Source organism: Staurois parvus, unplaced genomic scaffold (genome assembly GCF_062004578.1).
Source record: "Staurois parvus isolate SC_StPar_1 unplaced genomic scaffold, SC_StPar_1.0 ptg000886l, whole genome shotgun sequence".
Taxonomy (NCBI): domain Eukaryota; kingdom Metazoa; phylum Chordata; class Amphibia; order Anura; family Ranidae; genus Staurois; species Staurois parvus.
The window spans coordinates 4,724,753-4,751,637 of record NW_028318682.1 but is presented as its reverse complement, the minus strand read 5'-3'; the positions used below and the strand labels follow the sequence as shown (position 1 = coordinate 4,751,637).

The 26,885-nt window shown below is 42.1% G+C and overlaps 1 protein-coding gene across 2 annotated transcripts in view; it reads right to left on the bottom strand.

The window, feature by feature from the left end:
- Positions 1 to 4,635: 4,635 nt before the first annotated feature.
- EVA1A (eva-1 homolog A, regulator of programmed cell death) overlaps positions 4,636 to 26,885 on the bottom strand; it is a 576,027-nt gene continuing 553,777 nt past the window's right edge. For both annotated transcript variants that reach the window (XM_089656121.1, XM_089656120.1), the window contains 2 exons: positions 23,751 to 23,915; positions 4,636 to 9,585 (listed from right to left, as the gene is read on the bottom strand). In XM_089656121.1, coding sequence (XP_089512247.1) covers positions 9,215 to 9,585; positions 23,751 to 23,915 — 536 coding nt within the window. In that variant the 3' untranslated portion in view covers positions 4,636 to 9,214. The remainder of the gene's footprint in view (positions 9,586 to 23,750; positions 23,916 to 26,885) is intronic.

Genomic DNA, 26,885 nt, shown 5'->3' with positions numbered 1-26,885 from the left:
CCCCTGGACTGCCACCGTCCGGCTGTTTATATACAGCGGCCGGCCGGCAAGTGATCACTTTGCAAGTGGATTTACTTCAGAGCTTAGTAAATGACATGAAGCTCTGTTACAGTTTTTCTTTCTTGCACGTGATTGTGAATGTGGTGAAGCTTCACTTTACAAAGGTTCCCCAAAGATCTGGTGATAATTCCCTTGCAGAATTGCCAAGTGAACAGTCTACTTGCCTTTAGTAAATCATCCCCATTAACTTATATTGTACGTGGCAATAAAGGGGCAACTTGTCAGTGCTGCCTAGAGAATGAGGTCTATGATGCTCTCACCTGAACAACCACATACATCACCAAAAGCAATATAGTAGCCATGCACATTTACAACAGCAGTGCAGTACGGGGGGGGGGGGGAGACAAGCATTTATAACTGGTAAAAAAGCATTTATAACTCAAAATTGCAGAAATTAACCACTTCCCATCTTCCCTATAGCAGAACTACTGCTACAGGGTGGCAGGGCTGCGCAGAATCATGTCTATATACGTGATTTTGGATTTCCGGGTAGGGGGCACGCACACACAAGCTGCCCTATCCACGCCCACCAGTACCTGGTGATTGCCAAGTAACACTGACAGGGGAACAGACCGGCAGGGGCAGACAGACCATTCAAGCACTTGGACACTGCCCGAGGGCCAGGGGTCAGTAGGGGGCCCCATGAAATGCCCCTGGTACCTTTCATTGGCTTTTGTAGGTATGGGCAAGGACACAGGGGCCCCATGATCCTCTATTGCCCGGGGGGCCCCATGAGTTGTCAGTCAGCCCCTGGAGATCAATGTGTAAACACAGGTCTCTCTCCTGCCAGCAGTAACCTATTGCTGTGTATTTCTCTGCTGTGCAGAGAAATACACAGCAGAATGTTTCCTAGTAAAACACACACAGCACACAGTAAACCCTTTGATCACTCCAGATGTTAACCCTGCCCAGTGCCATTAGTACAGTGTCAGTGATTTTGATTAGAACTGATCACTGTATTAGTGTCAATGGGGATGTCGGTAGCCAGTAGTCAGTTCCTCCCCAGTGTCAGAATTGCACAGTCCCGCTATAAGTCACTGATTGCCGCCATTACTAGTATAAAAGAAAAAAAAAATTAATGTATATATACACCGCCATTTGTAGACGCTGGAACTTTCAAGTAAACCAATTTACATGTATTGGGATTTTTTTTTTTAGTAAAGATATATACCAGAATACATTTGGCCTAAATATATGAAGAAATTAGATTTTTTTTTACTGGATATGTTTTATAGCAAAAAGTCAAAAATATTGTTGTTTTTAGAAAATTGTTGGTCTTTTTTGTGTATAGCGCAAAAAATAAAAAAACCACACAGGAGATCAAATACCATCAAAAGAAAGCTCCATTTGTGGGGGAAAAAAAGGACATACATTTAATTTATGTACAAGGTTGCATGAATGCACAATTGTCAGTTAAAATATCTCAGCGCCGTATTGCAAAAAATGGCCTGGTCAGGAAGGGGGGTAAAGTGGCTAAAGAGCAGTAGGATATTTGTCCAACGTTGACTGTAAGTGTGAAGCATCGAATTATAGCGTTATCCAAAACCAAAGAAAAAAAATAAAGAGTTTTGCCTAGAGTGGAGAAAAAGCAGGTTTTTTTCCCCTCAATAAATAGGTGCAAGGACCTCCCCCTTCTGAGTCACTTCTTGTCTCTGCCCCCTCTACCCACCTCCGACCACCATCACTTGTTCCACCCCCTACCCACCTCCCAGTACCGCTCCTTATAGAGAATACAGAACCAAGTATAATTTTGTGGTGCTAATTAATTTGTAATAGATTTAATGATAACAAGAAAAGCAGAAATATAGATCTCCTGCAGCCAGCAGTAATGGACCCCCGCCAGCAGTAATGGACCCCCACCACCAGTAACAATAGATTCCTCCAGCAACAATGGACTCCGAAAACAAAAGACCTGTAGACCCCCAGTAGCTACAACACATTTCCCAGCAGCTACAATCAATAGACTCTCCTACAGCCAGCCATAGACAATAGTCCTCTCCCTCAACAGTAGACCCACCTTCCAGCAACAATTGACCCTACCATGTTTCCCCGAAAATAAGCCAGTGTCTTATATTAAGTTTAGGTAAAAAAAAAAATGCACAAGGGTTTATTTTCAGGTAGGTCTTATTTTTATTGACTTTTATTTATTTTTATGCACTTGGCGACACCCCCTCTGACAATCCCCACAGGATGGATTGGATCTGCGGGTAGAGCATCATGGATCGGAGTCCGATCCATTATCCTCCTGAATCCACAGATCTGATCCATCCTGTGGGGATCGTCGGCTTGCAACCTAACGGATCTCTCCACCAGTTCCACAGAAAGGTACATTTTAAAGTAAGCCCCCCCCTCTCTGCCTTCTCTCTCTCTCTCCCCTCTTTCTGCCATCTCTCTCTCCCCCCCCTCTTTCTGCCCTCTTTCTCCCCCCCTCGCTCTCCCCCATACCTACTACATGAAGCTGCAGTGCTGTCACCAGGATATGGGGATTACATACTTATCTGCTGCATACTCTGCCCGCCCCTCCAGCACTCTGACTTCAGCACCCGTGGCAGGGATGGCAGCCCCTCTGCTGAAACTCCGAGGAGAGGTGTCCGAAGTGCCTGTCTCACTGTTTGTCCCCTCAATGCCTGCTTATTTCAGAAGCGGCACATACAGGGACGGACTGAGCCTCTTATGGGGCCCTGCAGTGACCCCGGGTCCTTGGGCAGTGCCTGAATGGTCAGTCTGCCCCTGGTGGAGGTAGGTCTTATTTACGGGGAGGGCTTATATTAGTGGTAGGCCAAAAAGTACCGCTAGGTCTTACTTTCGGGGAAACACGGTATTAACAATAGAGCCCTTTCAGTGACAATAGATCCCCCAGCACTCCTTGCCATTACAAGCATTCAGTGCCGGAGGTACCGGAACTGCATTCCCTCTGAAAAAAAGCCCTGAGAACACCTCTCAATTTTTTTCACTTTCTGTTTCCCCATTAAGGAGATTCATCTGCTCTGTTTGTCCTCTTTACCATTAGCATTGAAAGTGAAACTAAAAGAAAAAGCCAAATTTTCGGTTGTCTCCAGAAAAGTAATAAAAGGGTAAATCTTCCAATGGTTCTGGTGGCCTGGTGGTCCCCAACGGATTCCCTTAATTTGTATGGATTTCCTCTCACTTCTTGTTTTGGCTACAGGGCAGGAAGGAAAGGGAAATCTTCCCAGTGGGGCATAGATGGCAAAAATTTTACCAACAGGGGGTATAGTCCTCCCTTGCTCTATCCAAAATGAAAAACAAATATGTTGCCTATAGTTCATCTTTTGAAATATATATGAACCTAAATGTTAATGTAGAAGGCTTAGGGAAACAGTACATTGCGTTCATAAAATATAAATGATCTTATTGATCTTTGTAATTGTATAGGTTTTATAGGTGCCTAGAGCTACTTGTAGTTGTACACAGGAAAGTCATATTTGTGCATTAAATGATGGAGGTCTAGTTCTAGTACTATACCAAAATTTTACATTTAAAAGCAGTAGTATAGGAAAAACTTTTTTTTCTCATTTTGGATAGACTATGGGAGAGTCGTAACCCCTGTCAGTTTATTTTTTGCCATTTGTGTCTCGTTGGGGAGATTTACCATCACTTCCTATCCCAAAGCCAAAACAGGAACTGAAATTCCCTGCAAATTAGGGGAATTCCTTAGGGACCCCATGTCACCAGAACCAGTGTCCTAACTGGAAATTTTCCCCTCCATTACTTTTTTAGGGGACAACCCAAAATTTTAGGTTCCTTTCACTTACAATAGTAAAGTTTTGATGTTAGTTATATTTTAATCACTAAAATCTCATACCAATTTTAACATGTTAGTCTAATTTCAGAAGTTTTCAATCCTCAATATCTGCAATTTCCATTAAATATTACCTGGTGATCCAGCCATGAGGGTCCTTGTTTAGGCACCTCCTATTATGGGTTGACAACTGTTTCCCAATTGTGCTTCTGTGTTGTCACCCTGGAAGAAAGTATAGGCAGTCATGACAGACATTGTGCAGGTATGGTCCACTGTTGTCAAGAAGCTGGCCCAGGGCAACAACATGCAGTTAATGCTGGGGTGATTGGCGCTATATAAATACTGTATAATAATAATATATGCAAAGGGTTTGCTCAGCGCTGTACAGTAGCAAGGGGGACAGAACATGAGACAAGACAGTAACAATACAATACACGAGGGGTTTGAGGGCCCTGCTCTTTCGAGCTTACAATCTATATATAATGGAAGTGGCTGAAAGAGATTAGAGGTGATCAGCAGTGCTAAAACTAAGAATTAAAAAAAAAAAAAAAAAAAGACGGTTAATTAGGGACTAAAAGTCATGAAAATGTAGTCTTTGGAGTTTTGCATTTGATGGGTTGCAATACCATGTTCTTCCTACAGTTGGTGCTGTTTTTAGAATGTAATTAAAATTTTCATATCTTGGGGGTTGTAGAATGAAGAATAGGTGCTACTACCCATCCAATGTTCATATCAAGAGTTAGGCAAGTGCGTGATCTACAGTTGCTTGTCTGTTGAAGAGTCAGATGAATGAAATTGATCCACACAACCGCCACTGCTCTAAAATCTTCCTTTTATTCAATCGACCACAGTAAAAACATCACAGGTACAAAAGGTTGATGTGTTTTGGCTTAACAAGCCTTTTCCTAACCTAAGACTAAGGCTTGTTAAGCTGAAACGCGTCAACCTTTGCAAGTAATTTTAGTTCACTCTAAACCCTTCATGGACCTCAGTGCTTTATGAAATACACAACTATTGGATGTGCAGCACCTGTGCTGTGACACAAGACTTAATAATGAAATACAAAACCATTTTATTTTATTGGTTTCATCCTTTGGCCAAATTTGGTCTCTCATTGTTCAACATACAAATACATTTTATTCTCCTTTAATAAAATATATAAAAATAGTGTGCATTCCATAGGGAAACATTGCTCAACAAACAAGATACTCGATAAGGCACAACATTGTGCAGCATTTCCAAAATACTTCTATATATATATTATAAAAATGAAAAGATGCAACCTCTCTGAGGTTGTTAGCTTCTGACACAACACATGGAGATCTTGTTTCCATGAATTCTACCCATAAAATAGAACTGGGTTTACAGTTGGGAACTGGAGGCACTCGTCCATTGGGATTTCCAATAAAATATGGAAACTCTCTATTTGACTAATTAAGCCTCTATTAAGTCTCTTGCTCTTATAGTAATTATTGTATTTTATCATAACACAATATCAGATGTCATTGGTAGATTTTGCAAAGAGTGAAACCTGTAACTGCAGATGTCTCACTGGAGCAAAACAGGGAGCTAAGGAGTATCCCATCAAAGCCAGTATACAGAAGATACACAAAGCAATAGTGAAAATCCACCTTTTTCAGGAATTTTCCTTTAAACGTAAAGGATAAGTTCACCTTTTAACAAAAAATAATAAAAGCACTTTTTTGCAGGTAAAAAAAATGTACATTTATTATTTTTTGTTTCTGGAGTCTGTAAAGCATTGCACCAGTGATCAGGAGATTGCTGGTGCCATGCAGGTCTCTCCCTGACCGGTCAGTATATTTGCTTGCTCGTACATCCCATACAGGAAAGCAGATACTAGGAGTTGTGGAGCGCTGTGGTATTTCATTGAAAACTACAAGCCGACAGCTGCAAAGTTTTTACATACACGGAATACTGTGAATGAGTGCCACGGCCGGGTGGGCGGAGCCCCGCAAGCCGCTTTTTTTAAATTGTGACAGCTAACGGAGAGGAGAAGATCAGGGATCGAGGGGAGGGGGGTGCAGAAGCCGGTTCAATCGTAACATGCTACATGTTACACCCATGTTGAGGGTGTAACATGTATTATGTTATGAAAGGTGAACTTGTCTTTTAATGCAAACTTGAAGCCGAACTCTGGGGAAAATGTATCAAATGGGCCCCCAGCCGGACTAAATAAAAAAAGAAAAGCAGCTTTTGCTTTTCCCAACAGTAATTTTAATTCCCCTACAGTAATTTATTTTCCCCACTGAATGTCCTGTCTTCCAGGCTGAATAACGCCCAGCATGATTCAACTCGGATGATTGAGGACATACTGTAAGTACAGGGCACTGTGGATCTCTAAATAGAGCATCAACATGTACCCTGCACAAGGTTGTAAAGGCAAAGAGAAATTCTGAAGTCCTCATGTCACCGGCACTCTCGGCTTCATTAAGGACTGCCCACCATTAAGGAAGAGGCAAACAGGATCCTGCATCACCTGACCAGCCTAAAGTCATGTGAATAGCTTAAAGAAAATTGAAAAATCGGTAAGTATGAGATTAAAAAAAAAAAAAAAAGCATAACACACAGGGGAGTGAAGGTCACAGTTGGGCTTTAAAGAGGATCGTGATTAAAAGATAAAGGATTCCCAGAGCAATATAAATTAGATAAAGTGACAAAGAAAAGTCTTTGCATTGCTTTTTAGCTGAGGTCTCATTCACACCAGGCTGTTGCTGAAAAGTGCACATTACCACAACATGCAATAATAAATGTTACATACCGTGGTGTGCTGTGTACTATTTCTTGTGAATAGCATATAATAGTGAATAACAATGTCATGTTTCATACTGATATCTGTATTAATTGGCATTGAGTGTCCATTTTTGAATGCCAAGGTTCCGGGACTGTCACTGAAGAAGAGCTTCAGTCTCAAAACCCACTGGACATAGGAACTACACTATCTGGACTGTGACCAATTCCCCAGCCTATTCTATATTTAAGGGGTTCTATATTACATCATATGGTCAACTGGCTCTCTTTTGGTTATTGTTCACATCTTAATTATGAGCCTGTTTGTGTTTTTAGCTTAATACATATTGAATAAAGTAGTTTTTTTTTTGTTTTTTTTAAATTTGTGTGTTTTTCTCCTTCAACATCCCTGCCACGCACCATTTTTTGATCTACATTTCCTCTGGGATGGGCGTTGACTGATCTCCAGTCACACCATTTCACATTTGAGTCTTTAAATAGCACCCAAATGGACCTTCACAACATATATGCCCTGCAACACACCACAGGACAGAACAAGGCACGGTGTCCTGTGTGATGCACTTCACTGCGTTAAAATGTAAACAGCACCTATGTTATAGTGCGTTTGGGTGCCTAACGCAGTGTACTGCAACAGCATCAACTCAAGAAAATGTGTGTTGTGTTGTGAATGGGACCTAAAACCTCCAACTCAACCATCTGATAAAGGATAAGTTACTACTGAGATGACTTGTAAAGTTATGTAAATATAGGGCTTCTTTTAGCCTTGTATCAGCAGAGATAAAATGCTAAACCTAAGAAAGATACTAGAGCTCCACTTGCTGGCTTTAGAGAATATGTAAACCTAATGTTTCATATATCTGATATGTACCTGTTGCACCATGTACCTGTATGAAAAATTATCCTGGTCTGTTTGTATTGCTTCCTTTGTGCGAAATTCCCGGTGTTCCTGCCAGTCCCTCTGAAGTCCTATTTTATTTATTTTAATAAAACTGACCACCCTGGGCATAAGAGCACAGTGTAGTCAGTTCTCTAACTGTACTGAGAACTCTGCCTGCTTTCCACCACTGATCAGACTTCTGCTGACATGCCCCCCTTGCACAGCCATTCTCTGGGAAGATCAGTGTACTGCTGCTGCTTCTCCTCCCTGAGCTCTGTAAGATCCTTATGTCGCTGGGAACAGAGGGTATGTGATCACTTACAGTATGAAAAAGAGAATAAAAAAGGTATTTATAATTTTTGTTTATAGGTTTACACAATTGTTTTACCTTCTCTATTTTAAACTGAATGGGTTGTTGTAGAAGGTGAGGGTTTACATACATGCTAAAGAAAATCTGTAGAAAACCACTATAGATGCTCTTACAAAATAAAAGCTTTTGAAACACTTGGTTTCTTCGCCATATTGACAAACTGATGATTTGCAAATATGCCCTGAAAAGTATTCCAACAGCTTGAAGATTTATGTAAAAGCCATTGGCTATGCAGTGTTCATTGTGCAGGGGAATTCCCATTTCTCATAAACTGCTGTAGTCAGTACAAAAGCAAATGATGGCATTGAATATCCACAGCGGACCCTACTTGAGGAATCGAGCTGTGCAATAATCTCCCATTCATTATGACCACATCACTAGACATTGAAGCCTCCAAGGAGGTAGGAAATCAGCAAGTGATTGAAGTGCCTAGTGAAAGATGAAGAGTTTTATGGTGTCAGTGGAGATGGCCTATAAACAAATGTTCATAGCAGGGTCTGGTTTGGTCTGATCACCACAGATGTTCATCAGGAAAGAGAAGGCCTACCACTATGCTGCCTATCAAGTCTCATCATAAGACTGGAATCACTTGTTTCCGAGCCCCTTTACAGTTGGACAGGTTGAACAGACAAACTCATCACTGATACTAATTACCAGTCAGCCAGGTTGGGAGTGTTTTGCAAGTGTGCCCATAATATTTTGCCTAAAGGTCCCAACAATGTAAACCCAGTTCTGCTCATAACACCATACATCAGATATGGGCAGCATGCAGTTCCTTCAACTAATGAGAAATTACAAGTCCTGCTAACTGGAAGGGCTTGCTCAGTCTTGTAGCCCCTGAAGAGCTGAAGGGTGAAGTGCCTCCCACACCTACCACTTGTGAGCCAAACTACTGAAGGATTTCATCCCTGAGGTGTCAGTTGTAAATGCTGCCAAACAAAGGAAGATTTCAAACACCTATTAAATAGCACAGATAATCACCATGATGATTTTTTGTTTGTAGGAAACATCAAGAGTCCTTCCATACCCCCCTCCAACCCCCAAAAAATGCCCATATGTTAGCAAGAAGCTCTTGCATTGCATTGTCCATGCTGGTTGAGTTTTCCAAGTCTCTTGCTTTGTTTCAGAACTCAGAGTGTCATCAAGGACCAGCCTCAAGCATTATTACAGTCTCAGAAGAGTCTCACAAAGTGTTTGTCACTGCTCCTAGCTAATAGCAAGGAGTAAGGTTGCCCTCATTCTCATATCCTGAGGGTCATAGTATTGAGGAACTGCAAAGTTCATAAATAATGAATTTCCGTGCACTTCCTGACAAAGTCTCTCATAAACACAAGCTTTTCATTGTTCACCAAAGTGTGCAGTTGGCACAAAAACCTTCCTAATAATAGCGGTTCAGGCTCCTTGTCCCTGGGATGTCCGGTTGGCCGTTCATCCAGATCTCCCGGATAATACGTTCCCTCTCTTCGAGCCTTTGTGCCCTCTCCAGTTCCTCAGCAGAGGTGAAAACATTCATGTTTAAAGTCCTCTCAAAGCGCCGATGCCTTCTGGCAGACAGGTCAGATGTGGTGTCCGAGTCATCATCGCTATCGCTGCTGTCACTGTCACTCTCCTGCTTCTTGGGAGTCTTCTTCACTGTGGACCTTTTACAGTCGGTCTGACAGGATATCCTCATTACTAGAGCCACGAGTGTCAAAATGAGACCAATGCACACTCCAGATACAAAATACAAAGCTGCTCTTTCTGGGTTTTCTGCAAACAAGTAGATAGAAAGAATGTGTCAAAAAAGGAAAAAGCAAAGTTACCATTTGAATTAAGGACTGCTTAGATTCATTGCTCTGTTACATTGAAGCAAAATATGAATTAAAGAGCACAAATACATAAATCTAGATATGCTTTCCTTTGCACACGTAGAGCAAAGTATAGGAGCCATGTAGGCTAAACCCAAAAAAACCAAGAACAAAATGTAATGAATTGCACTTTACCATTCCCTAGATTTGGTGACTGCATTAGTTTTCTTTTTTCAGGTTATGTACATTTTTGACAAGTACATAAAAGTACTTGTTGATCCTGATTGAAATCCTTGTAACTTCCTGTGTGCTGAACTGAAATGTCAAATAATGTTATCAGCTTTCCACGTTTTCTTCTGTAAATTAAAAAAAAAAAAAAAAAAAAGAAAAAGCCTTACCTATGATAAAGGAAATGGGAAGAAGGGGTGGCGTTTGTAGTCCAGTTCAGGAGAGCAACCTAGGGTGACAACTCAACTCACACTCACCACAATGTCTATAGAGGAGCAGTCACCCTAGGACAGGAAAAGGTTTCACCAGGTAAATAAAGGAAAGAAAAACATTAAAGAATGCCACCACATCTAAGGACCAGTAAGCTGCAATATACTGTATATATGTTTTTGAGTTGATATGCTTTAACACACACCCCCCCCCTCCTTTTCCCTCCAGCATATGTAGCCAACTTTCCTCACTACAGTGCCATTTTGTTTGGCCTCCAGAACAGAGGTAAAATACCCATCACTTCCAGGTATGCATTTGCTCATGACTCACTACCCTAGTGTTGTCACTTGGGGCTCGGAAAGATGTCCATAGTCTTCAACTGTTTTGGAACTTTCATTGACTGGTCTTAGACTCCAGTGCTGCTGCTCTGTTTGGCTTCCATCTAAAGCCAAAATATTTTATTAGTTTTGGATTGAGCCTTAGCTGTCCTGGAAAAAAGTATCCTGATTAGCAATGGGGACATGGAAAACAACCGTCTAAAATTTCTCCAAATTTTGGAGGGATTTTTTCCCCACTTCCTGTTGCATCTCTGTGTCTCATTGGGGAGATTTCCCTTCACTTCTTGCCACAGAGAGCAGAAGAAGAAAAAAAAAAAAAAGACATGGGTTTCAACCATTCTCTACTCTAACACTTTCTATTTTTGTTGTTGATATACTTTCAAATATACATTGCTTGGATTACAGGAGCTCTTCAAACCTTGTGCCTACAAAGAAAATAGTGTTACTACTTTGGGAACAGTGCCAAGAGGTCCCCTGAGACTTAGTTCTAGATTTACAGCAATTCAGTTGAAAACACAAAAGTCTCTTCTAAAAGCCTGGAGAAAATATAGCCTCAACCGGTTTTGTCTTAGTATTTGACGTATCTGATTGTGTCACTTGCATCCCGTCCATTCCAAAGAATGAAACTTAATCCCAAACAACATATATTCGCTTAGAGGAACTACGCTGGCTCCATGCCCAGACCACCAAAAATTAATTCCAGTGCGATCAAGGTTTGATTTATCATTTACATTTTACTGTGTTCCTCGCTTTTCTCTACAGCATCTCAGTGATCTAGCCTTTCCTGTGCTGCAGCCGTCTAGCAAACAGCCTGAGAACAGATTAGACGACAAATGGAGCACTTGGGAACTTCATAAAGTGAACTTCAGTACACAACGTCCTGTCGTGTAATATTAAAACTAGGAGTAAAATGGAATACAGACCCCATAGGAAGACGTGTAATCGAAGATAACAGGGACGATTGTTTCCTACGTTTCTCTTGCCCTGCATCTGAAATTTAAGAAATCCTTATTTTACAGCTTGCCATTAGATCTGGGACAAACAAAATCTAATCTTCTCTGGGCCTAATTTATAAAAGGTTCAATTCCAAGTTTTCATATTTTTACTTTTTTTTTTACTGTATTGAACTTTTTTCTAAATTTGTTGGTCTCTATTTTATGACTGTCTGCAACTTTTGTGCAGAGCCTTCAATCTTGCTAAAGTACTGTAAGGAGAGTTGGGCTTTTGAGATCTCTTTTCGAAACACGTAAATGGGATCAGATTTATCTGTCAAAGGATGTATAAAATACAGAGCTGTATAAATCTGTGCCATTAACGGTTTGCTCATACCACCTGCATCGATCTGCAGCTACATCACTAACCTGGTCTCAAAATACCAACCAAACCACTCTACATGGTCCATACAAGACCTCCTGCTTTCTAGCTCCCTTGTCACCTCCTCCCATTCTCATCTCCAGGACTTCTTCAGAGCCTCTCCCTTCTTCTGGAATGCCTTACCCCAGTTTGTCAGACTATCTACTACTCTATTCCCCTTTACGCAAAGGCTATTCTGCTTGTAACTAATACGGTCTTTTTCCTTTCTCCATCAGCTCCCCCACAGTTTATTACCTTTTGTATCACTTGACTCTCCCTCTTAGATTGTAAGCTCCAACAAGCAGGGTCCTCGGATTCCTCTTGTATCAAATTGTATTGTAACTGTAATGTCTGCCTTCATTTTGTAAAGAGCTGTGCAAACTATCCTGTAGAGTAATCTGTACAGATCAACAAAGACTCGGTGCCAAGGCACAGAGAAAACAATTGTTTTCTATGTGCCATGTTCATACCACAATGCTGTGGTGAGGTGCTCTGCATAAAAATGCTGATATGCTGCATTTATTCAGTGCAACTCACCAGACCATGTCACTTGAATTATTTTTTCTGAAGAAGCCCAAATCACAGGGTATACCGCATATAGGAGGCAGGAGCTGAGCCCTTGACGTCACCCCACGGCTAGCTTGGATTATTATATGGAGAGCTATGACCATTAGAAACATTAAGAGTCTTGCTGTTTTTATAGTCTTTGTGGGCACAAATAAAGGTAAAAATAGAGAGCACTATGGTTCTGCTTTCTTGTTTTATAGTACCCATATTGTGTGATGTCTGCATATTGGATGTGGGAGATTACTTTGAATCTAACCAAGAGGAGGATCAGTGAAGGAGGTTTCCCATTGAATACAGTTGATGCATTTACTGGAAAGTGTAATGAACGAGTTATGACCTGTTTATGAGGTCTAAGAAGGAGGTGAGCATGTTTTTCACCTGTTTGGCGGAGGCACATACGGCATGTAATGAATACTGATGATTTTTGAATCACCAATTGGAAAGTGGTGCTTAAAAAGGAGAAGTACAGCCAAAGCTCTTTTGGCTGTACTTCTGTGGACCACAGGAGTGCAGTTCGTTCTGCACTCATGTGACCCATTTTCAGCTGGCTGAAGCCTGCTGTCGGTTGAAGTCACTCAGCCGGTCCAGGCTGGTGAAAGATCCTGACTTCAAAGTCGGGATCCACCCCAGAGTCTGGAGTGGCACCTTGCTCGGCCTCTCATCGAGCCGCTGAGAGCCTGAGCCAGCCACTCACTCCCCCTCCATAGCCCAGCGCTCCAGTGAGCATGGGGAGCAGACCAGACAGGAGTGACTGACAGTCATCGCTCTCTGCTCAGGGAGGCTGTGAGAGCTCCATTAAGCCGGTGGGGGACAGATGCTACATTGGACCAATGCTGTATCCACTTTAGGTAAGTATGACAAATAAAATTGTGTTGATGGGGGAATCAAGCAGTCAGCGCTGTAGGAGACATTCCCCCATCAATACTATTGTGTTTTGCCAGTGGGGGGGCTCGGGGTCCCTTCACAGCAGGCAGACAATGGTTACTGCTAGCAGCAGTAATCGAATATCAAATAATCCAACGGGCTGGTTGTACCCAAGTTAGTGGATCGACTTGGGTGCAATAAGCCTGCCAGATTAGAATGTTTGGGGACCCCTGCTAAAGAGGATCTATAGAGGAATGTTGAACAGCCTCTGGTCATTTTGGGAAAAGTGGAGATAAACAACCTACAAGAAAATCACTTCTAGCTCAAACTGAGGTTATTGGAGACATCACTGGGAACTCCACTTTGAAAACAGATGTTTTTTCATGTTGCCTTTACTAAGCACTGGTAGACTCATCCATTGGTTTGCTAAACACAAGGACAGTGGTAAAATGGGCTAAAAGACACTGGTGTGTCTGGGGTCTTAGCTATGAGTTCATTCAGTATATTATTTATCTTGGACTAAACAAGAGGACATGACATTCAAGAAAACCATTTTAGGATGCATTGAGGGTCAAACAGGCAGAAGACCATATTTATTTCCACAAGTGATGTGAAATATGGCTTTGATGAAACCAACCAAAGATTTTGCTATCTTTACGAGAAGAAAGCAGACTGAAGTTCAGCAAAACGTGTTGAAGCTTTAGAAGGGTTTATAGAGAGATGTAAGTAAACACAGATGTGTTTTATGTAGTGTAAAACTGGCCAGCAAACAGTTCCAGGAGTAATTCAAGTAAAATTTGGGTTGTGTCATCTTCATTATTTATCGCATTAGTGCTAAACCAAGTATGAAAACTTAAAGCTGAACTTTGGTCAGGTTATAAAATATATGGTTTTTAGAAGCCTCCTTTCTAGTACAGTATGGTTCTAATGCCCATTTAGTCCAGTGTGATGCAACACATAGGAACGCTTACCTTATTCCTCTCTTCCCCAGGAGTGACTTTGTGGCACTGGTCATGAATACCAGAACTGGAGGGGAGGAAGCCTGAGGGACTGAGAAATTAGGTAAGTAATGTATGACATGCCCCTAGACTAAATAAGCATTAGAGCCTTGCGTCAAAAACATAATAATCTGACCGGCTTTAATATCTGTAAAAGAGCTGCTAATGAAGTTAGATATTTGACATTTAACTTTGGATGGTAAAACACAAACAGAACATTTTGGAAGTCACTAAATAAGACATTTTGAGTCTGACATCCCTGATCTTCTAATATCTACTCATCTACTACCTAGTCCTTACTCATGTGATGCATACATCTAAATTAAATTAAAGTACATGTAAACCCAATCACTAAAATCTTATCTAAGTCTTTAACATGGCAATGTAATTTAAAGCATAATTTAAAATATTTTTAAATCTGCTGTTTTTATTAACCCCTTGACAATAGCAACAGGCATATATGCCTAGAACTGTGAATAGGTGGTCATTGAAAATAATTAAAAGGTGTAAAAATAGTAATTTAAAAAATTACAATTATTTATGATACACCATGTTTAACACACTAAATTCATTTATGGTTTACATGTGCTTTAAAGCTTACGTTTAAGGGCCCATTCACACTAGAACGCGGTGCGGGAAACCCGCGTTCTGTGCCACTTTCTTGCACAACATTCAATTTGCACTGCCCTTGCGATCTGCAGCAGGTATCAGTGCAAAGTTAAAGTGTTACTAAGCCCACAACAGTAAAATCAGTCTGTATATGCAGTAAAGCATGCTTGTTATACTCACTGTGGAACCTAAGGGGTTAATCCTTTGCATTGTGTAAAAAGGCCATTTGATCCTGTCTTCTCTGCTCCTCCTCTTGTTCAAATATCCACTTATGTCCTGATGAGACAGACTGAACCCCTAGCCATTCTGCACATGCTCTAGTGATATTTTTATTTTCTTGGGAGAGTGCATGTAATCAGCACAGTCCAGACAGAGGTCAGGGGTTCTGCATCCTCCTAGAGCAGAAAGAAAACTCCTCTTCCAAACTTCAACCAGTACTCTGCTGAACACTGATAGAAGTCACAAGACTTCTAACTGCTGATGAGAAAAGGTATTTAGCAGTTTATATTTACTACAATAATCGCATTTTCATGTTCTGTGTACTGAGACTAGATATAGTGAATGCAGGGTCCTGGGTTTAGTAACACTTTAATGACACCCTACGTAGTGCAATCGTCAGCAAGGGATCGCATGGTTGCAGTGTGTTCAAAAGTAGTGCATGCACTACTTTTGGTACAGGGCTGTGCAATTTTAGCCCATTCAAATAGAATGGGCTGAAATCGCACTGCACAGAACTGTATGTGAATCTCTCAGGAACAGCAGCATGACTCGCATGCAGTTCCTAGTGTGAACCAGCCCTTAATCAGCTACATACAGTACATTTCAGGGGCTTCAAACAAAAAGGTGTTTGAAATATTATGGTTTATAATCAACGATGACCAGTGTGATTGTAAAAAAGAAAGGAAACATCATAAAAAAGAAATAGGGAATAGTGAATACTCCAATGAAGAAACAAAATGGAAGGTATAACAAATGAAAATGTATAAGTCCTCTAAATATCATAATAATCCCAAAAATAGTGATGTGATCAAATCAACAAAATGTAGTGACTTCTGTGACTTCTGCACTGCACCTCCACCATAATGCACTCACCAGACGTAAGTAGCAAGCAAGCAAGCAAGCCTAGAGAGGAATGACACTAAGGGGTGTTCCTGCTTGTTCCTCCTGCCGGTGACCCAGTTGAAGGTGGAATCTCTCCAGAAGCCAATGATACACCAAATGATCAAAAGTAGAGTAGCCAAGTCTCCATCTCCAGCCCACGGTGAACCAAGGAAAGGGATTCCTCCTAGAGGGCAAGCTCATAGACCGAGCCTGGAGACAGTATCATATAGTGTAGTATGTTTTATTAAAAAGATAGCAACCACATGGGCCATAAAATCATCAATGGATAAAAAGCACTTACAAAGATGGCCGCCGGACCATCACGTGGACGCGGCGGCGTGACGTCAGCACGTAGCCTCCTCCCTATTTCCCGATTTCTTTTTTATGATGTGTCCTTTCTTTTTTACAATCACACTGGTCATCGTTGATTAGAACACACATTTGTATTAGCGCTGCACATTGATATTATAGTGTTTTGTTGGAGACAGAGGCTTTGCTAGCTGCTTTACTTTTTTGTCTTGCGCTCACCATTTATTCCTTGATTATAAATCTTATGGTTTGTTTTCTATAGAAAGTAGCCCCAGCCTGAGTTGAAAAGCCTGTCCCCTGCCAAATGCTGTAGAGAAGGACATTTGCTTTCTGTGAGGAAGCTCTGGTCTGTCTGCAGAGGTCCACCGCATCCTTTGCTGATTCAGAGCTAGAGCTCTCTAATGAGCAGTGAGCATAAGCTTTGCAGACAACATTAGAGGTCCGACTCCGCAAGGGGCGCCCGACTTCTGCAAAGAGGCCACTGCTGCCACACCCAGAGCATAGGTCCTTTTCTGCAGAATGCAAGCAGGGGACGGGCTTTTCTGCTCACGATGTGGCTGTTTGCATCAGCGAAATACTTTACAGGAGCACCAAAATAAAAGGTGTTCAAAATCGTAGTTTTCTTTAGCAAACGGAAAGTTCAATTGGGTTTTAAATCTCATCGTTGTTTATTCCTTCTAGCTATACATGGCTATATGCCTGAAGTACAACTCCTGTATGTAGTTATTTATGGTGGGTCAGATTTTGGTGGTCTTTGGATGCCAACAGAAGCTAACTAACATGGTGAAAGAGAGCCTAGAGAATGAAAGCCTATTTATACCAGAAAAATGTCAGGGACAAGAGTGGTGAGGTCTTCAGGTGACATTAGTTACAACATGACAGTCTATGGCAGTCATACTATACTTTCATGTTCGGGCGCCCACCCAACAGCTGCTGATCTGGGGTCACTGCTTGGGGCTTGTAACATGGAAATAAATACATCCAGCAAGTCCAGCTAGTAAATGGGGTTTTGCTGCTCGTGAAGGAATGCCGGAGTATTTATGGGTGGGAGACAGCTGTGCACAGCGTCTTATACAGAACAGTAATAGAGCAGCAGGTGCAGGAGCTTTGATTAGCAATGCCAAAAGTGCACATGGCCGTTATTTCATGATTATTTTTTATTGCTGGCAAAGGCATGGTTTAAGAAATTTCTTTTTTACCATCTATTGTTGCTGTATTGTCTCCCTTTATATTGTAAAGTGCTGAGCAAACTATTGGCGCTATATAAATCCTGTATAAGGGCTCATGTACACTGCAGCTGATAAATGGACGATCAGGAGCTGTTCAGCGTTTTCTTCAGCAGCCCCTGAACTCTCCCTAATGTCTTCCTATGTGTCCATCTACACATCGTCGTTTACAAGCAGTTGGGTTTACAGTCTTTTTTTTTTGGAACGCACCAAACTTGCGTTCAGGAGTAGATTTTACCGGCATTTCAAACACTTGTAAACTTGGTTAACCACCTTTATAGGCATTTGCGTTTAGAAGCGTTTTTTTAACTGTTCCATATCCAGATGCTGTCCAGAGCCGTTTTTCATCATCAGAGATGCATGCAAAGTGTTTTCCATGTATTCAAATGGACCCGGTACACCAACGCAGTCAGTTCCAGGTTTCACGTGAAGGAAAAAATGGTAGAACGTGCCGCATTATGCTCATGATGGGATCCATAGTGAATACAACCAGAAAAGACAGGTCATCTCAACACATACTGCTCTCTCTGCTTCTGCTCCCTCTATTTCTCTCAAAATATCTGAAATTGTTAATTATTTACTATTTTTCAGTGCATTCTGGACATTTGAGAAGGTCTCCTGAGGCTCTCTTTTAAAAACGCTTCAAAACGCAAGCGCGCATAAATGCAGCTAAACTGACTTTTTTTAACCTACGTTTTCCAGCAGTCAGATTATTATTATTAGGGCTCATGTACATGGGGCATTTGGAAAGCTCTTATGAATGATAGAAAAAAAGAAACAAAATCAGATAGTTTCCATCTGCAGGATATGCCAGCATGCCTTGGCACAAGGAAAGAGAAAAGGTTGATTTTCAGGGTATAATCTAAGGAAATGTGTGCACACTCCACTGTCGTGTGGATTTATTGGCCAAAATTAGCAAACATGTATCACAACAGAAGCACAAAAATGAGGATCCAACAAGGGGAAAAGCTGACACGTTTCACGCTCCGTAGCGCTTATTCATAGGTTATAAGTGCTACAGAGCATGAAACATGTCAACTTTTCTCCTTGTATCACAACAGAAGCACACAAATAAGGATCCAACAAGGAGAAAAGCTGACACATTTCACGCTCTGTAGCACTTATTCATATGTTATAAGTGCTACGGAGCGTGAAACGCATCAACTTTTCTCCTTACTGTATCATCATTTGTGTGCTTATGTTGTGATACATGTTCACTAATTTTGTCTAATAAATCCACACATCTCAGTGGAGTGTGCAGCCATTTCCTTTGATTTTCTGCTGTTTCCGGGGGCAAGCACCTCTGTGTATGGAGTGTTGGACGAATCCTGCTGCATAAAGGTGGAGCGGTGTTTTCTTTTTTGTAGATTATACCCTGCAATATCTGAATCCTAGGCACATGCATCACTTGCTAGCTGTTGCCCTGCTGCCACCACCAAAAAAAATTAAATTGTGAAAAAAAAAAAAAAAAAAACACAAAATGGACTGACTCCCATAAAGGAACATCGTTACTTTCCCTTATAATCATCATTATTTATATAATATGCTCGAATAGGAATTTAAAGCCAAATTCTGGGCTGGAAAAAAATGATCTTGCAGTCTTGCCCTTTACTGTAAGAGTTAAATGTGTAAAGCTAGCCATACAGGGAGCCAATTTCATCTGGCTTCTAATGAATCAGTTCAGATTCACTCAGTTAGGCTACGTTGACACTAGCGTTGTGTGCAGGCGGCAGAAAGGCGTTTGGGAAGCGTTTTTATCGCTTCCCAAACGCCTCGGACACATTGCAGCACATGGTGCTGTTCTAACGGCAGCGTTAGCATCGCGGCAAAACGTATGCCTCTGTTTGAATCAGGTGTTGAAGCCTCCTATTCTAGTCTATGGTGCCACTCCGCAAACGCCCGGCCGGCGGTTGCGACGCAGTTGCGGGGCATTTGCGGAGCGGTAACACCATTCAAACTTCATTATAGGCATTTGTAGGGCATTTTTAACGCTCGGCAAACGCCTAGCAACCGCCGCTGAAAAAACGCTCCGCAAACGCCGGACCAACACTTGCCAAACGCTATAGGGGCGTTTGGCAAGAGTTGGTAAAACAGTCAAGTGTGAACGAGCACTTAGTGGCCCTGTCAGCCCCCTCCCACACTACATCTCGCAAACTGAAAAATCAAAGGCTTCAGGTGGAAAATTTTTGGCTGACCAGCGTCTGCATCCAATCAGATGCAGACAATGTTCAGGTATTTTGACAGCCGGCAGTCAATATACAGCAGCCAAAGTGGAAGATTTGTCATTCCAAGCTACAATTTACTAGATGTGTATAGGAAAAAAAAAAAAACTGTAAAATTTTGAACACCTTTAATTTTGATACTCCTGGAAAGTATTTAGTTGATGTAAATGGATAGTTCAACTGGGTTTTAAATCTGATTGTTTACTCCTTCTAGCTATACGTAACTGCATAGAGCAGTGTAGCGATTTATGGTGGGTCAGATTTTGTTTAGCCCACAGACTGAAATGCAAAGTATAAGGAGTAGTACTTTCCTTACTCCTGGCTCCCACTGGGTCCTTCTAGCTGTGCAACTGAGCCCTACAGCCTCCTCCCTAAGCATGCTTGCAGTCGCAGGTTTGCCCCACCACATACTATGCAGGGTCAATAGCCCTGCATTATACATGACAACCCAGAGGGAATGCCCAGAGCTCTAAGAGGGAGAGGACAGTGCTGGAGCCTACTGGAATGGTAAATCAGGCTAAGCAATACTGCTTGTTCCTCTACTCCTAGACATACGGAGCATTTGACCTGTGTAGTGCAGGATGTGTTTTTCTTACAATCACCATTCCTCCCGTGTTTACTAGGCTTAAGTCCGGTGCGTTAGCCAAATTTGAAAACTAGATGGTGGCACCAGCAGTGGTTTCCAGCCTGGGTCTACGTAAGCCTTTCCAGGAAGAGAATATACATCATGTAAGGTCAGCAGACCACTTTCTATGGACAAGCAGGGGCGCTCAGCCTTTTCAAGAGTGAGGGCCACTTAAGTGATTTGGTAACCGGTCGCGGGTAACAATGAAGTGAAATGGTTCAGAATTTTACTTTTTTTTTTATTTTGAATAGCAGAATGAACATTTTCCTCCTAAAGCCGCTGAATGCCGGTGGGAGGAAGGAGGAGGAGAAGCCGGCTTTCAGTGGTTGCAGGAGGAGAATGTGGAGGATCAGTTTCTTTATATGCCGCCCCTGCCACCCCACCTTGTCCAAGTGTAAAACAAAATGTGACAGGGAGGCCTCACAGGCCCCCTGAAGCACGGGGCGGGGGTTGCTACACCAGTGGTTGAAAGGGGGGGGGTGTAAAAACACATCTCAACTATGGGGTTTTACCCCCCCCCAACCGCAAATGAGCTCATACTGTCCTAAGCCCTCTATAAAGCAGCTTTCACACTGGTGTGCTGAGATTTACCTGCATCACGGGTGCAGTGCACCTGTGGCTTTCCTGCGGATTAGCTGCACTTTGCCATAGACTTTTATTATATTCTGCAGGTTTGGTGCACTTTCTGAAAGCACACCATAATTCCTGCATTCACCAAAGTGCACCAAACCCACAGGATATAATAGAAGTCTATGGCAAAGTGCAGCTAATCCGCAGGAAAGCCACGGGTGCACTGTACTGCATCCATGGATCAGTGTGAATGCAGCCTAATAGTTGTTAACCCTTTAATAGGTGCCAATATGCCAACTGCAAAAGCTCAATGTATTTGTTTAACACACTGACATTCTCCTCCTCCAGCTTCTGCTGTCCTTGCTCTCCAAGATGTTAAAAAGGTCCCAGGCAAAGTGCACGTGGTATTACTCTGCCTGGGACAGGAGCCGGCCCTACAGAGGAAGCATCAGCTTATGCGGCTCCTGCTCCCTCCACCTGCTTTCTCTGCTGCAAGGGCCAGCATAGTGCATTCGGATTCTTCAGGATGGCGGATCGGCAAGCCCAGATCCCGATCATCAGGTTACCGACCCCAGGTATGCGCTTCCCTGGTTTGAGATCGTGGGCCACATCAGAGGGCCATGGGTTGAGCACTCCTGTTGTAGAAGCAGGGTCATTTCAACAACAAGAAAAAATATATTTAGTGTAAATAATAAAGTTTTAGGCTTAAAACGGAGCTTCACCGAAAAGGGTAAGTTCCGCTTTAAGTCTTTGTCCCGCGCTCCACATTAAGGATTGACACCTTTGAGGAGTGGGTACCCAAATTTGACAGGTACCCATTCCCACTTCCACTGTGATTGCATAGGCGATCGGAAACAGAAGTCGTCATCCTCCCCCCTCCCTCCTTGTAGACTTCTGGGACATGTGACAGGTCCCAGAAGACTACGGGGCCATTAACAAAGCGCAGCAGCTACAGTATTTGTAGCTGCTGACTTTTTTTTTTCAGGTGGAACTCCACTTTAAGGTTTAAAGCGATTCTAGAGGTTGTTTTTTTTTTTTGGGGGGGGGGGGGGGAGAATAACAAACATGTCTATATTTACCTGCTGTGTGCAGTGGTTTTGCACAGAGTAGCCTGGATCCTCCTCTTCATGGGTCCCCCGCAGGCTCTACTGGCTCCTCCTGTCTGTCAGGTGCCCCCACAGCAATCAGCTTGCTGTGGGGGCACCCACTGCTCTGTGTGTCCATTCACACATGGAGTGGTGGCTTGGCCCCGCTCCCTCTGTCCTCGTTGGTTGACTGGCTGTGATTGGCTGAGACCGCAAGTCGGAGCCATTGGCTCCTGCTACTGTCAATGAGAAGGCAGAGATCCAGGACCGTTTACATCGCTGGATTGCAATAAGGCTCAGGTAAGTATTGAGGGGGCTGGGGGCACTGTCGCACACAGAAGGTTTTTTACCTTCATGCATAGAATGCATGAAGGTAAAAAACCTTGAGCCTTTCTAACCACTTTAATATTAAAACCCATCTGTAACAACCGCCATCTGTTCATACACACCTGCCACTAATTAGACAACTCAACTTGTTTATGAAGTGAAATCTTATAGGATTTAAAAAGATAGAAAAAACAAAAGAGCACAGACCAGCATAACGCAATTTCCTGTCTTTTTATCTTTCCTTTACCAATCTGTCTTTTTATCTTTCCTTTACCAATCTCTACATTGAACTCCGCAGCGGCTGTCCCCGATGGCCCTACAGAAGATAATCAGTTTGTGTTGTGAATAATGCCTCGTCCATTACACTGCCGTCTCAGGAACTAAATATTTCCAAATATGTAAAACTCTGTTTGTTTTACTAGCAGTTATATTTGGAAAAAGAAACCCTTTGGAGCTGAGCTGAAGCCAGGAGACATTACTCATCTGCAAACAAAACCTATTAGAGACATCCGAAAAAAAAACCAAAAAAAAAAAAAACTTTGCTTTCATCTAGAGGAAAAAAAAAAAAAAGATCTTGCAATAACACTAGAGAGATTACAGCTGGTAGATACAGCACATTGGGAGATCAAGCCCTCTGCTGCTGTTCTGGATTGTGGCTGGTGCGCAGTGAGGTCAGCCACAGATGAGTAAATCTTGTAGACCACCATGAGGTCTGCAAACGCCCAGCCTTGTAAATTGATAATACTGGACAAGTTAAAATGGACTTGAACTCAAGAGTAAATTACTATCCTAAAGGAAAATATAAAGGGACATAGAAAATGTTAATTTTGCCCAAACCGTATAATGAAAATCAAACTTTTGTCTTGAACTCCTCATAGCTGTATATCTGTAGTGTGAGATCATCTAAGGTCCTTCAGCCTCTGAATATTCATCTTATGAGATTTGCAGAGAAATTTGGTGATGTCTATATTGTGCTGCACACTGTTCTCCTTGCTGGAGAGGAAGCTGTACCTGAGAAAATGCAGGGCAAGGATCTCCCTGATTCTGCTTCATTTATTCTGTGAATCTGTGCTTTATCCACCTCTTTTGCTGCTTTATTTATAACTCCACCAGTCATCAGCCATCCAGGAAGACAGCATGCAACATAGTAAGTCAGTAGTAAAGATCAAGATAGGATGTAGTAAAGATCAAGATAGGATATTTTTGTGAATACAGAACTACTTTATTTTCGTCTTTTATATCTGCCTGGGGTTCAGTGTTAAATAACTTCTGAATTGACATTAACACTTACAACAACAATTTAAAGTATATTACATTTTACTGGATTTTTGGATTTACTTTAACAGAACAGCTCCTGGGAGAAGCACAAATGACTATGCTTTAAGTGCCCTCTGACCTACTGTTGGGGACAGACACCAGACAGGTTGTATCCAGACACAAGGCTATTCTGTTTAGAGGAAAGTAGACGTGTTATTCATAACAGAGTACTACATACCGGTGATAAAAGAATATGCTGCCAGCATATTGCTGATCAGTGCCATCTCAGTGTTACTGTGCCCCGTTGGTGCCATTGTTTGATTGGCGATGGTGTGTTCTGTCTCTCCCATAGAAATATTATCATCCACTGGATAGAATGCTGCTGCCAATCCTTTTTTCCTGTCTGTTAATATAAAATGTGAGAAGATATTGGTAACGGTGAAGAACCACCATTATGGCCAATAGCATAAGAGCTGTTTATGTTCACTCTCAAAACTGCACAATAAAAAAATTAGACCCTGTCACCAGACCATTCATTTCAACAACATTCTTCTCATAAGAGTTTACATACATATTTGCATTTTATACATGTTATGTCCTCTGTGTAGACTTCATAAGCCCTGAGACTGCTTCTGGGCACCACCATCTTGAATGTGATGTCAGCAGCCTCAGAGCTGTCACTTAAATGACACTCCAGCTCCTCCACCATCAGCTACATAAATGGGTAGGTAGGGAGGTGCGGTGAGGAGAGGGGCAGAGGAGGTGAGCCAGCACAGAACATTCTTTTTTAAAAAGAAGAGCAGGCTATGACATGGCACAAGGAAAGAGAAACTGCAGGAGTTCTAGGAAATTCAATCTCTCCAAGAAAAGTCAAACACAAGATACCAGTAAATAAAGCATTGTTTATAGAAAGAAAAAAAAATAAAGTTTTTAAACTACTTGAGTTTTCTGTTAATTATAATCCTTGTGAGCTTCTACAGTACAAGAGCTCAAGAAAATTTAAATATTCCAAAATCTCAATATATAAACACACACACATACCTATACACACAGTATATTGGGACGCCTGCCTATATACGCACATGAACTTAAAAGGCATCCCAGTCTTAGTCGGTAGGGTACAATATTGAGTTGGCCCACCCTTTGCAGCTATAACAGCTTCAACTTCTTCCAGACGTGCATTTGTGAGGTCAGGCACTGATATTGGACGAGATGGCCTGGCTCCCAGTCTCTGCTCTAATTCATGCCAGTCAAGTTCCTCCACCCCAAACTCGCTCATCCATGTCTTTATGGACTTTGCTTTGTGCATTGGTGTGCAGTCATGTTGGAACAGGAAAGGGCCATCCCCAAACTGTTCCCACAAAGTTGGGAGCATGAAATTGTCCAAAGTATCTTGGTATGCTGATGCCTTAAGAGTTCCCTTCATTTGAACAAAAGGGACCAAGCCCAAACCCTGAAAAACAACCCCACACCATAATCCTCCATCCACCAGACTTTACACTTGGCACAATGCAGTCAGGCAAGTACTGTTCTCCTGGCAACCACCAAACCCAGACACCTTCATCAGATTGCCAGAGAAGCGTTATTCCCCACTCCAGAGAACACGTCTCCACTGCAGTGTGCTTTACACCACTGCATCCGACACTTTGCATTGCACTTCGTGTTGCAAGGCCTGGATGCAGCTCGGCCATTGAAACCCATTCCATGCAACTATCTACGCACTGCTGTTGTGCTTATCTGAAGGCCACACCAAGTTTGGAGGTCTTTAGCTATTGACTCTGCAGACAGTTGGATGGACTTATTGCACAGGTGGCAACCTATCACGGTACCACGCTTGAATTCATTGAACACCTGAGAGCAACCCATTCTTTCACAAATGTTTGTAGAAGCAGTCTGCATGCCTAGGTACTTGATTTTATACACCTGTGGCCATGGAGGTGATTGGAACACCTGAATCCAATGATTTGAAAGGATGGCCTAATACTTTTGGCAATATAGTATACAGCCACATATAAATACATTTAAAAAGTCCTTCAAATTCCTATCTAAACAAATCTTTTGTGTTTCTTGTGTATTTATCCAACCTCCAACAGTACTCATATGACAAATACACTCTTTGTGCTTGACCACCACTAGATGTACTCTCACCTGGATCCTTTGACCTCACATAACATGCTAGGTCAAAAAGCACATTTGGCCCACTGTGCGGACCATGCAGACTATCCCAGTTAACCACTTGCCCTCCAAAGGATTTACCCCCCTTCCTGCCCAGGCCATTTTTTGTGATAAGGCATTGCGTTACTTTAACTGATAATTGCGCGGTATTGCAATGCTGCAACCAAATGAAATTTACATCCTTTTTTTCCCCCACAAATGGAGCTTTCTTTTGGTATTTGATCGCCTCTGCATTTTTTATTTTTTGAGCTATAATAAAAAGTCAAAAATATAATTTTTCTCAAAATTGTCGGCCTTTTTTTTTTGCTATTAAACATGTCCAGTAAAAAAAATGTAAAAAAATCAAATGTCGCCATAAATTTAGGCCAAAATGTATTCTGCTACATGTCTTTGCAGAAAAAAAATCCCAATACATATAAATTAATTGGTTTATGTGAACGTTATAGCTTTTTTTTTTTCTAGTAATGTTGGCAATCAGCAACTTATAGTGGGACTGCAGTGGGCATTCTGACACTGGGGAGAACTAACTTGGTGTCACTAACATCCCTAGTGACACCAATACAGTGATCAGTGCTAATAAAAAGCACTGACACTGTACTAATGGCACTAGGCAGGAAGGGGTTAACAACCGGGGCGCTCAAAGGGTTAACTGTATGTTGTTTTGCATACTGGGCTGTGTTTCTGTAAGCACACTGCGTTGTATGGTTCTGCTATGCACAGCCATGCAAAGCAGTGTGCAGGAGCTGACAGGGGAGAGAACTGTATTGTTTACAAACAGTTTCCTCCCTCCCCGTCGGAGATGCTCAGCAATCCCCGTCCGGTACCCGGTGTTTGACAGCCGTGGCCGGGAATAGCAGCGCAGGTAGGGTGTGCGCCCCCTACCCAGAAATGCGAAATCACGTATACATGCGTAATTTTGCGCACCCGTTCCGCCCTGTAGCTGTACTTCTGCTACAGAACGGATGGGAAACGGTAAAAGCAATCCTGTTGATAACATTATCCTATAGCGACACTCTACTCCTTTACTCCTCCATATAGTATCATGAAAAAAGACACAGAGAGCTTATCCTTGTTTAAATTGATTGTTAAACCAGCTAAAATTACACTCAATTGCATCAGGTGCGATGTTATATACTAGCACAGCACTTGCTTATTTGGAAAAGGAAGAGAAAGGAGGAAGGAAAGGAAGGTAAGAAGA